A 13,001-nucleotide genomic window follows, 5' to 3' on the forward strand; every position below is an offset into this window, starting at 1 on the left:
TTATGTTACTACAGCATTCCAGTTTAGCCATTCTCCTCTAACCTCGCTCTTCATAAATGTGTTGCCACTTACTTTTTTTTTTATTTATTTCACATTATTCTAGGTAAACCCTAGAATAAGTTGTGAGTGAAAGGTGATTGACAGGTGTTCCCATTAAATTGGTCACTTTAAATACAGCGTAGACACTAATCATATTTCTACAATACATTCTACATACAGTATGGTTCAATGTTCACAGTTCTGTCAATATTGTTTCATCCTGCACTGGTCAGTCCCCACAGGATTTGGCTGAGAAATGGTGCAAAAAAGAAAATAATTATAATCAACATCCGAAGGCTATTTTCAATAAGGCTGTACAATAAACACATGGGAGGTGTAGATATCATTCTGCATTTCAAGGCATTTGTAGTCTATGCATTTATTAACACTGGTTTGTGTTGAGACACACAAAAGACAGAGACCTTGTGGGACTAAACCTCCTTTGAAACGCAGAGTAGTGTCCAAGACACCTCCTGAGCTCAGGTTTGGCCCTGGAAACCACAAGCCCCAGCTCACTGAGGCAAATAATGAAAACAGATGCCATGGTGCTGCTTGTACATTGAAAAACCAAGTACATCTGCATCTAGCCTGAAATATTAAAAAACTGGAGTGGTGTTGTTGCACCTCCATCTGTGATCCGTTCCCCATGTGCAATTTAATTCTTGCTGATAACACTTTAGTGCTTATAATTGAACCTAACAATCTTTGGGAACATGTTTCCAGCCTGTTCGGTCCACATTTTATTCGATCCAATAAAAAAAGTAAAGTTTTGTTATCAAACTTCTGAACCAAGTCTGACTGGATTCCAACTTATGTGACTCTAGTTCACATCTTTGCTACATTTTGTATATAATTATCTACATAATGTACATAAAAGAGACATGGGTAATAACAAGTCAGGCCCATGATGTGCTTTGTATCTAAAAAGGGAGAATAATTAGTGAAAACTCTAAGCACAAAGCATAAAGTTAAGACCAATCACATTCAGTTCCTTCCTGTACTTTTTAGCTTTGTGCCCTGCAAAATGTGCATCTGAAAATATCATACCTAATAATTGTGGTTAAGATAAATAAAAGCACCCTGCTTGCATGCCTGTACAAATACAAAATGTACAATTTGCCGGTCTACTACAATCCTAATTATTTATTGCGAAATATTTTCTACATTTGAAATTATTACACAATCGGTATTTCATTGGCTATTTTTTCACAGGGGCTCCAAGGAGTACACAGGCATCCCATGCACATTCTCTCAGTGCTGCTGCATTCCCACACTAGGATGGAGGAATGACCCCAGGTACACCGGGCCTCATGTGGCCTTATTACACAGGCCGCTGCTAAAGATAAGGAGGCACTGATCTAAAACCCCCTCAAAATAATGATCTCCAAGGGGACCTACACTTCCAGAGCTCCAAGGCTGGGTGGAAGATGATGGATCTTGGAGTTTCCAGGCAGAGATAGGTGCTCAAGGAGGGAACATTGAGTCAAGTCACACTTGATTACAACTTAAACCTGAGACCAAAAAAAAAACACTAATGCATTAGGATGCTGGAAATAAAGACAATAAATAAACACAATGTTCTTTTGTAATCTTACGTGTGCAGGTTTGTCTGTCAGTATAGTGACACAGTAAACTATTACAGTACTATTAACATGCAGCTCAACATGTGAATTGGTTAATTTTACTTTTTTAACCTTTAGTTCCGTTTTGTCTTATGTAGATCTGCGTCTTTATGTAACACCAGGGTCCTGGAGGACTGTCGTTTCACTTCACTATGGACTGCATCAGCTATATATGGTTGAAATGACAATAAAAGCCTCTTCAACATAGTAACTAAATGCAACACTGGCAAAAATAAATAAATAAATTGCAGAGCTGTGTTGTCAGCAAAGGAGTGTTTCTAGCACAAATGCAAGTAAACAAACACTGTTCTTTAGCTTATACTTAGTTACAGTAGATTATAAAAGATTAGTATACATAAATCAAACTAACTAAAACTAGCCAAAATGTTCTACGATGGAATTTTGTTTATCCTCATACAGTAAAGAGGGTGAACGCATGATTAGAAAGCTAAAGTTAACACAGAAATAAAGTGGTGCTTATTATTACTATGTCTTTCTGGATACACACACTACAATTTGGAACTATTATTATTGTATCTCTTCCCAGGACAGCGTGGGAAGCATGTAGATGAGTCGTGATAGAAATAGATTACTATATGGAACACGGATAGAAATGTGACTAATAGCTGATGGCTGTTTGTTTAAGCGTTATATTTAAAGTGAAAGAATGCCCAAATATGCATATTAGGCAGAGATGTTTATTATTTTGATAATGGATACGGCCATTGCTGAAGAAGAAGAAGAAGAAGAAGAAGAAGAAGAAGAAGAAGAAGAAGAAGAAGAAGATAAAAAGCAAAAGTTATGCCTTGGACTCAGGTTAAGGTGGACTTGGGATTGGACTTGGATTTGCAGCTCAGTGACTTGAGATTTGACTCAAACTTGAATCTCACTGACTTGAGATTTGATGCAGACTTGCAGATTAGTAACTTGGTCCTGACTCACACTCCATGGCATGCATTAGTAAATCTGTGAACCCAATGCTTTATACCAAGAAAAAGCAGATAAACATTTGGATAAAAAAGCAGTATAAGAAATTGTGGTCTGTGTTTCTCTGTCCTCTGGGGACTATATCGAGAGGAAATCTTTCACAATTTTTTTAGACTTCTAAAGGAATGGGCACCAAGGGAAGCACAGTGCTGATCTTTTTCCAACCAGCTGAGGAACTGTGCTAGAAACAAGCTGATGTGGAAGATGTGAATAAAGCTGAGCTGTAGTGATTCTTGATGAGCAGTGACTGAAGTGAGGACAGGACAGAACTAGAACACAGCCCCTCCTTACCTGCTTCTTTTGTAAAAGCTTGCTTGCCAGCTCATTTTACTGGGAAACGTGGCTCCCAGTGGATCCTGGGATGCCAGGGAGGGAGTTGGCAGTGACAATCAGCGCCTACTGATGGCAAATTTGTCTGGTTCTACTCTCTGTGCTATTATTCATGGGTAGGGCAGATTTTCTGCCTGCCTCTTGTTCTGTCTCTATGGAGAAAAGATTGTGGCAGAGACACAATGCCAGAGTTTTATTCATTGTTTTCGATTTCCTTTCATTTGTTTCCATTGGTTTACTCACAGCTGTGTTGCTGTCTGCCATTCACATCACACTAAAGCCCTAAGCTCATATTAACCACATGAAGTCCAGATCAAACATCAGATGAGATACATTATGAGAGATTTCAGAATGGCCTTAATATAGACAAAGAACGAGACTGAACAAACGACTTCATTTTGTCTTTCCGTATTAAACAACGCTTGTGTCAGTGCAAAGAAACTGGAGACGTATCAGAGTAATGGAAGTTATGCTCCTGAGGCATCTTTTAAATTATGAAACCCACCCAAACTAAGAGAATGTCCTCATGTAAAATTCTATCCATCAATAGATAATAAGCAGCAGGCACACACAGACAGACTGCATGCTAGAAGAATGCTACACTGTGAGATTTTTCAGTATTCTTTCAAGCCAGAGCTTGGTTTATGCACACATTTTATGTTTCATTGCTTGAAATATTGATCTTGAAATCTAATGTGGGAGAGCAGGATGTGTTTTAACCAGAGTTGGAACCGTTTCATTGTGCAGACAGGTTGATGAAAACATGCTGTTGTTTTTTACGCACATACAGCTTATATATCCCCTGTGGCATTTAGCAGGTTTGGTTATTAAATCTCAAAGCACTTCTGCTAAAAATTACAATTTCTGATTATATTTGGGTACAGAGTTTAAGTCTAATAGTGCGTAGGCAATACAGAGCAGTTTTTCTAATAAACCCCAGTTTCACAGTATAATATCAGTATTTTCCCACTGTTTCTTGACTGGTGTTATTATGACACACATGAAAAAAAATTGACTGTCTCCACCAACCTTGCATCTAACCCCTTCCCCTGCAGTTTTCTCACCACCTGTATAGTCCTGTGACAACCTATAATGCCACTATAATAGGTCACTTTAGTGAGATCAGTCGTTACTCTAGCAGGAGTCTCCTGAGCTCCTGTGGGCAGGTGACAGGCAGGGCACAGGTGAAGTCCTGGCACACATAGGCAGTGGCTTTACCCTCTTGCTGAATCAGTGAGGACAGGACAGGCAGCTTCTGGTAAAGGAAACCTTCTGTATTACCGTCTGCCAGTATGAGAACCTGAAAAGAACATAAGAGATAAATAGCACTAAGAAAAATCTTAAACCGACTTCAGTAGATAAAAATAATAAGAGATAGACATAACTATGACTGCTATGCAATGTACACTTTGTACACCTCTGGATGGTATAAACTATGATAGGCCACAGGAAGTGGGGTGATCACTATGGCACTATGGCTTATATGTTGATGTATTCATTGATAGAGACTTCAAAGTACTTTTGTACGCCACTCTGGATAAGAGCGTCTGCCAAATGCCAGAAATGTAAATGTAATGTAAATGTGCCATCATGCCACATTCATGATGTTCAAAAGCCCAGAATCACTGAGCCCACTCATACGATACGATTTCAGCTGCTTGCTATCAGTTGTATGGTAGACGTAGGGGTGTGCACACTACAAGAAGCTCACACACTGTATTATGTCGAAGAAGAGTGCACCAAATACCCACATCCCACTCTCCCACAAGAATAAACATGAGAACTGTCTATCTTGAGACAACTTCAATAAAACAGATTTCATGTTAAAGTGAGGAGTATAGTATAGTAAACAATTATAGAAGGCAATTATTCATAATCACACTATCCGCTGTTACCCAGATGAGGGTGGCGCCCCTTTTGAGTCTGGTTTTACTCAAGTTTTCTTCCTCATATCGTCTAAGGAAGTTTTTTCCTTGCCACCATCACCTCTGGCTTACTCATTTATGAGTAAATTAGAATTTATGTCCTCAATTTAGCTCTGGAAAGCTGCTTTCTGATAATGTCCATTGTTAAAAGTGCTATACAAAATAACCTAGAATTCAATCAAAAGAAATAAGCGAAAAGTGGGGAGGAAGGATTGGCTGGGGAAGAAAACTGCTAACAACTGGTTAATCCAGACTTCAATGGCATCTAGGTAGTTCCTCTTAAACGTTGAAGACACTAGAGAGATGACCCTGACCTGTCTTTAACTATCCATGCCTCTAAGAAAAATGTATGAGATTTTATTAGACAGCATACAGTACAGTCGGTGTATAACAATGTGGCCTTTGTGGCACTGGTCTATTAACAACACAAGCAATGAAATCCAACCGTTCATAATGCAGTTTTATTGATTCTCAAGGTTTGGGTTCTGTCTGTGGCTTCACTTCCCACCACTTTTATTGAGAGAGAAAAGCCTGAAATAACTCAATCAAGGATGAAGCCAGTCAGGGGGCTGGCTGACAGTCAATGCTTTACTGCAGGTCCAGTTAGCACAGCAGCAGGGATGGCCAGTGGGGTAGTCACACTGAGTTTTCACTCCTATAACAGAAGGCAAAACTTATTGGCATTCACCTTCCATCCAATACAAAAGCAGCAGGAGGGAAACAAGCATGCTTAGGCACAGAGAGGAATTCAGAGCTACCCAAGTGCAGACAGTGACTGGAGGGAAATCTACTTTCCATAAAAACCCCCAAAAAACAGACCCACTTATGAAAGCATATTGTAGAATATGACAGAGGTTACTTAAAAGAAAACCCTGTGAGCTGAAGGATCTAGTCAGCCACAAAGCAGCAAATCCATTTGCTTTCTCTTCACCTCTTTTGGCCATGAAAAGAAATTCCATATTGTGATCTTTTGACAGTCATGGTAACAACTCAACCTTGTAAAAGCTGGGGTTTTTTTCAGTCACCCAAGCAACAACGCTTGTGCCTAGTGTTAAGGATTCTTACTTTATATTGACTCAGAGGCCATGGAGAAGTCTACACCGTGACCTGTTTGCTAGCAGCCTGGAGCTTCCTGTCAGACATGAGGGGACATCACACATGGGCTGTCAGGAACGAAGCTCGGAGTGCAGTGACACCCCCAAGGCGGCACGTCAAAAAAAAAACAACATGCAGACCAAACACAGAACGTGTGTAGACACTTTAGGGTTACAGACTGAGACCTCTTCCTTCATATCTTAGAGATCTACATAACTCTGTGTAGACGGTCAAACCTTGTGTCCCACAAAAGCCCTTGTTTAAACATATACTGGGTGTATGAACCTCTGTCAGTGATTCACCAAATTATAATAAAGAAGTTACGGGAAGAACTTGAGTCAGAAGACACAATTCTGTAATGCCTTAAATGTGAACAATTCCAAACAAATATAATTCAATTTGTTCTAAATCTCAGTTCTCTTACCAACCAGAAGACCACCAACCAAATGCAATAATAACCATCAATTTAATTGTCTTATGACTCATTCAGTTTTCCATTACTGATGGAGAACTGGAACATACCCCACTCTTACACCTCGCTCCCTGTCTAACCTCTCGCTAACGCTTATCTTGCAAAGTGATTCCCATCTCCAAGCTGTCAGGATCTCCACACACAACACCTAGTAGTGGCCCTCAATTCCCTTGAGTTATCTAAGCCATGATTTCCATCACTACGATCACACTGTGATATCCATCTTCCAGTCTGTCAGCTCATTCTCCTGCACACACACACACACACACACACACAGAGTCGATTAGTCTGGGGAATTTCATCAGGTTTGTCTCCTAGCAGACTAGAACTGCTTTAGAGAGCTTGAAGCTGTCAGCACACACAGGTGGAGCACATGGCCATTACTCATTTCATTATCTGCTGTTAGTTTATTTTTGAGTGCATGAGGCATGGAGCATGTCAACCTCTTTCCACTGTCTCCATTAACCTCTCCAGAGATATGTGGCTAATGTGTAATCATCTAGGGCCACCTTAACAAATGTATAAATACTGCAGATGCATGGATTGCATTATGTTTAACAATCTATTATGTAAAAGACAGTAATTCAGACTCACCGGCTACTTAAACAGCCACATCTGTGCAATTGCTCATTCATGCGATTATAAAATCAACCAATTATGTGGCAGAAGCACAACGCATAAAATCATGCAGATACAGGTCAAGAGTTTCAGCTAATGATCATATCAATCATCAGAATGATGGGGAAAAAATATGATACAATATTGTATCTATTTTTATCTATTCAGTTTCAGTGACCTCATTAGATAACAGGAGTGGAACCTGATGTGGTCTTCTGCTGTTGGAGCCCATCCACATTAATGTGTAGTGTTTTGTGTGTTCTGAGATGCTTTTCTGCTCAGCACATTTGTAAACAGTGGTTATTTGAGTTACTATTAACACCTCAGCTCAAACCAGACTGGCAATTCTTTCTGATATCTATTATCAGCAAGAGTGCATTAAGAGACGGTTATGAGTGAAAACCATTAATACGTTTCTAAAATTACAATTCTGAAATACTAAAACTGGCCCATCTGACACCAATATCCATACCATGGTCAAAGTCAAACAAAAATCCTATTCATTCCACGTCAGGGATTTCCTCTGTGAAAAGATAATTAACTGTTTAAGCAGAGAGTTGTGTATCTTTTTCTATTCTGCCACAGACACGCAAAGCACAGAGGTGCTTTAATGGGTTCTTTAGCTAGTTGACAGATCTCCTGCAATGACACACAGTATACCATAACATATTTAGACAGGGCTGTCCATGACCTGGCTGATTTTCGATGTTTGCAGCCACTTTAGCTCTTTATTACTCAACTCTCTGCAGGGTTTCTCCTTAATTGCTGACTAGATTTCACACAACAGCAAAGCAGCCTTTGGCTTTCAGAAGGAGTACTTGAGGGAACACTCTGCTGGGGATAATGAATGCTTTCTCACAAATCCGGGGCTAAAGCTCGACTGGTCGATCCTTTTTCTACCTGAGGTGGCCTTTCACAATCAAAGTGGCAGGTCTAAAAAACAGTGGATTTATAGAAGATAAAGTGACTAACAGAATATTATATCACAGTAGTGTTGAATAAGTGAATCTAACTGCTCAGAAGACGTTGATTAATTTTCTGTAATAGCAGCTCTGACAGTAGTTCCAGCTGTAATTCAAATGATAGGGTTATATTAATGCACTCATTCAGTAAAACATTCACAAGGACTTGAATATTTATTTAACATTTATTTGAATTTATTTAACATTTACTAATGGAGTCTCTGTAACATGACCATTTGAAAAACTGGAATCATTGGCAAAATTGCTTTCAAATTAGACCAAATTAGAGCTGTTCTCGATATATAATAAAAATAAATAATGACAGATTAGGTAAAAATGAATTGTGCTACAAATACTTTAGTCTACACCACATGCAGAACATTCCCAATTCACAAAAAAATCCAGTTCTATTTCTCACAAATCTCTCAAATACTCTTGCCTCATATGTCAAAATGTATCTTGGAGCAGCACACTGCTAATATACACCTACTCAGACAGCACATCAACTGAAGAAAAACACACACACATATCTCAAAATGTTTTAGACTGTGATGTCTAAAAGCAGATATATATTTGTCAGGAGCCTTGCACCTGTTTTCTTACACCAGAAAGTCAGAAAACAGATGGCACTTGAGGAAATGAGAGGCTCTAAATATAGGTGGGTGGAGAATGCAGCCCACTCTTTATGACATTAATTAACAAAGACAAAGATCCTGTTTAATCTGACAGCGGCTGACATAAAAAAAAGAAGAAGAAGAAGAAGGACTGTGAGATGGCACTTAAATCGTCTGGAGCAATCCAGCTCATGGTCTGAGGCACCTGAGGTTAGGATGCTTGATACCAGATGTCTGTAGATCAGCATGAGATGGATGGGTGTGTGTAGGTGGATGTCAGAGAAGGTGTGTAAGCCTTAACCGCAGTGTACATGTGGATCCAGAAATATTATGTACTATATTAAATAAAAATACATATAAATACCTATATATATTGTGTAATATGATAGAAAATAAATAATAATACAGAATTTACTTACACATTTCTTTCAGTGGTGCTACATTTAATTAATTGTACTTGTACTTAAATACAATCCAAAGTATTCCTCAATGCATCTGGACACTGATTTGATATTTCAAGGAAATGCTTGCTTCAGCTTTGCTTTGAAGTGTTTGTGATAAACATGAACATGTTCAGAATCAATCCATCCATTTTCTGCACTGTTTATAATACAAAGAGTCATGGGAACTTATGCCAGGGGCCTTGGGGCACATACTGGATATAGTGCCAACCCATCGCGGGGGAAAAACGCACACACACGCTCAACCACCCATTCACACGCTATAGACAAAGCATGTCTTCACACTGGAAGATAAAACCAGAGAACCTAGAGAAAACCCCTGAAGCACTGGGAGAACATGCAAACTCCACACACAAGGCAGATACAGGAATCGAACCCCTAACCCTGAAGGTGTGAGGCAAACCATTATTATTGTTGTTGATAGATAATTATTATTATAGATAACTATGAAATCTCTCTTCCTGCACTTTTTTGTTGCACGGACCATTAAGTAAATAAAATACCATTATCTTAGATGGTTATGATTAGAAATAGTCACAGACTGTCCAGAACATATACTGCATTCTCTGGAGGGTGTGTCTCTATCTTAATGTCTGCCTCCTTATTATTTAACAACGCATACAGGCAAATTTCCAGGAACTTCATGTACCATTTATTGTGTTGATAATGTTGGCCGTAAGAGTTCCAAAGTACAACCTGAACTAATATTCAGCACTGGAGAAAGGAGAATACCTCACAAGCTTGCGGTCGCCTGGGCACAGAGGCATTTTTATAGCAGCAAGACAACAGAAGACCAATTATATATCGCCATTTCATCAGATTCCCTTAAATAGGAAGAGTGTCTCAGCTCTTCCACTGTAGACACTTGTCAGAAAATTGGTATGCAGTCAACAGTGTTCTTGCAAAAACAGTTTCTTTATTTTAACTGGATAGATTATTACTACAGTTCAAATGTGGTGATAAAGTACATAACTATATTTATAGAGGATGTTTAGAGAGAATATCTGATTAAATACATTCTTCGTCCTGTCACTGAGTAAGGAATGTTAGAGTTTGAGGAAAATGAAGGCGAATTATGATTTAATATGCAGGATTACACAATGAACAGATAGAAATTTGCATTGCATAATTAAACAGATATATCTGGATATTCTGTGTCTTTATTCTATAATAGTCAATCATCTAAAAAATGCTGAGTAGTACTACCTGCATCACTCTTAGTGAATCCCTCAGACAGAGGATGGAGATTAACAGCAGTGCTTTCTGGTTTAGTGAATCTTTGTTGTTCTGTTGCAGAGTTTGTAAGCCCTGCTTGGAGCATGGTTGTGTTTGATTGCCTGCCCTCAACCTTTCTGTTTCTTATGCTAACACTGGTTCCTTCTCAGAATTCCTCCCTAAACCTCTCTGGCTGCTGTCATGTCTCTAAGGTCTTGTTAGACAATCACATCCATTCATCTCTATAATTACTTAGTTTAACACTCTTTGCATCCTTAAAAGTCAAGTCCTTTGGGCCTGGATTATGCCAAACCTAGCCATGCAAATAAAAAGAAACACATCAGTCTTGGAGTGAAACCCCATGCTGTGAAAGCCCTATGACTGCGCTAAACCAGTAGATATTAATAAAATACTTTTATAACTTTTGTAACAGAGTTGACATCATTCTTCTCTCTCTCTCTCTCTTTCTCTCTCTCTCTCCTACTTGGCCTAAAGCAGTGGTTCTCACAGTGGGATCTGGGGACACCAGGGGTCTATGAAGCATAGACAGGGGTGTCTATGGATTCTTACAATTTGTTAAGCTGGTGGAAATCAAAACACATCATTATCAAATCTGTTCTATTTATAATCATGTTTTTACAGCTATTTGTCTACTTGACTGGTCACTTTATTAAATAGTTTTAAGCCAAACCTCAGTAACCCAAAAACAAGCAATATAAGAATGGACCTAATGTGCTCTGTCAGTGGAAAGTTCAGTTACAGAACGCTCTATGGCTAACTTAGACGAAATATTTAAACATTTAATTAAAGTTCATTTAGATGAAGTTCTCACACTTTTTGGCTCCCTGGCAAAGAGGACACAATTATTGGAAGTTTCAAAGGCACCAAGCTAAACTTCAACGTGTACTATTATAACATCAGGTCATAAATGAAAGCTTGACTCATCTGCCTCTGGACATAGAGGTCAAATTACTGCAGCCAACAGCTGGCTGCCATTATCAGAAAGATAGAGTGCTGCTTCCTAAATATTCGTGTATCAGAACTGTTCTCCAGAGATTTCGGCCATGTAATCACCATACGCTCAGCCTGATCACAGCACAGAGAGATTCGTCCCAGCAATTTTAATCAATCTTAATTTTCTACAGTGTGATTTGTGTTGAATTGATTTATTAAGGGGTTTCTCTGGATTTAAGAGTCTTGCTGAAAATCTGAATTAAATAAATAAGCACAGATGAGATTAAAAAGGACGGGGATTCTCAAACACTGTAGTTCATTCCTTGCAATTACACACTATGTGTGAAAATGAATGGACAGTTGATACAATAATTAGATTTAAATTAAAAAGCATTTTCAAATATGACTGGGTAATGTATCGAGCAAAATGCATTTTCAGCCCTTGCCATCCAAAACATTTAGTCGATGCTCTAAAGGTTTAGCTTCATAAAATTTCAATACACTTGGGCCAAGAGTTCACTGGGGTTGAACAAGCAATTAGCACATGCAGAGAATTTTACACTCTTATCCGTGCTAACTTGATTAATTCCACGGTGGTAATTAGGCCAAACTGTACAGTCTCTAAAATTACCATGGGTGTGTATGCTGATTATAATTTAAGCAGCCAAATTTTAATATGTTAATATGTAAATGCAGCGCTTCACAAAAGGTTTAATATTGTTCATGGTCCAGTTCCCCAAAAAGTATTGTACAGTCCATCATAACATATAGAGTTCAGTGTGATGCTCACCCTACCACTGCACAAAGATCTTTGGGCTGCAGTGCTTTTGGGATCAGCCCATTATGTTCAAGTATAGTCCATCATGGACGTAATTTAATTGACAGTTTGGCAACGGAGTGCTTCACAGAGTGTGATATAAAAGGTCTCAGGTCGCTGCTGCCCAGCTGCTTGTGTGGTGGAGAATTCAGTGGTATTCTAAATTCAGTTTGTGTGGAGGAAATATCATTTACTACAGTCTCTGGGCTTCTGATTATAAAATTCAATTTCCTATTTTGCACATGGAAACAGATCTCCATTGCTTTAGGAGGGGTGGGAGTTTCTAGATTTCAAAGATATTGGTATGTTGACATATAGCTCTCATGTGAGGAAATATATGACAATAATGTACAGTGTATTGAGTGTATTGTTTAGAGAAAAGCTCTACAGATACTGCAGCCACTCCCTGCAGAGCACCATCCGTCCATAATAGCTTGATTAAAGTCAATGACTTCCATTACTGTGGATTCTAGTGCTGACTCTGCAAATGAAAAGCATCAGTAATTTTAATAATCTTTCCTTGGCTATACCCTTCCAACATGGAGTCATACAGTATGCATGAAGTCTTTCTCAAGGTTTCTGGTTTCTGTAACTCGAAACACCAATGTTTAGCACTACACGGATCATGTCATGTCACCGTGCTACACGTCAATAGACACCAAAATATAACAGCATTTTCCCTGGGTCTCTAAGAATAGCTGCATTCCCAGAGGATTTAAGGTAAGGATGATGATTTGCCTGTAGGTTCAGCTCAATAAGAGAAAGTCATCTATTTTTCAAAAGGCTCTTCCACCTGTGCAATCAACAGGATGATGAGACTGCCGGTCATATCTTAGTCAATTAAGCAAACAATTCAGGCCCAGGCCCATCTGAGGCTGTAGAATAGGTTC

At 38.9% G+C, this 13,001-nt stretch overlaps 1 protein-coding gene across 1 annotated transcript in view; it reads right to left on the reverse strand.

Moving 5' to 3' along the window:
* Positions 1 to 1,550: 1,550 nt before the first annotated feature.
* spata20 (spermatogenesis associated 20) overlaps positions 1,551 to 13,001 on the reverse strand; it is a 40,088-nt gene continuing 28,637 nt past the window's right edge. The window contains exon 16 of the mRNA XM_058406786.1: positions 1,551 to 4,278. Coding sequence (XP_058262769.1) covers positions 4,108 to 4,278 — 171 coding nt within the window. The 3' untranslated portion in view covers positions 1,551 to 4,107. The remainder of the gene's footprint in view (positions 4,279 to 13,001) is intronic.

The sequence above is a fragment of the Hemibagrus wyckioides genome, linkage group LG13, assembly GCF_019097595.1.
Source record: "Hemibagrus wyckioides isolate EC202008001 linkage group LG13, SWU_Hwy_1.0, whole genome shotgun sequence".
Lineage (NCBI taxonomy): Eukaryota > Metazoa > Chordata > Actinopteri > Siluriformes > Bagridae > Hemibagrus > Hemibagrus wyckioides.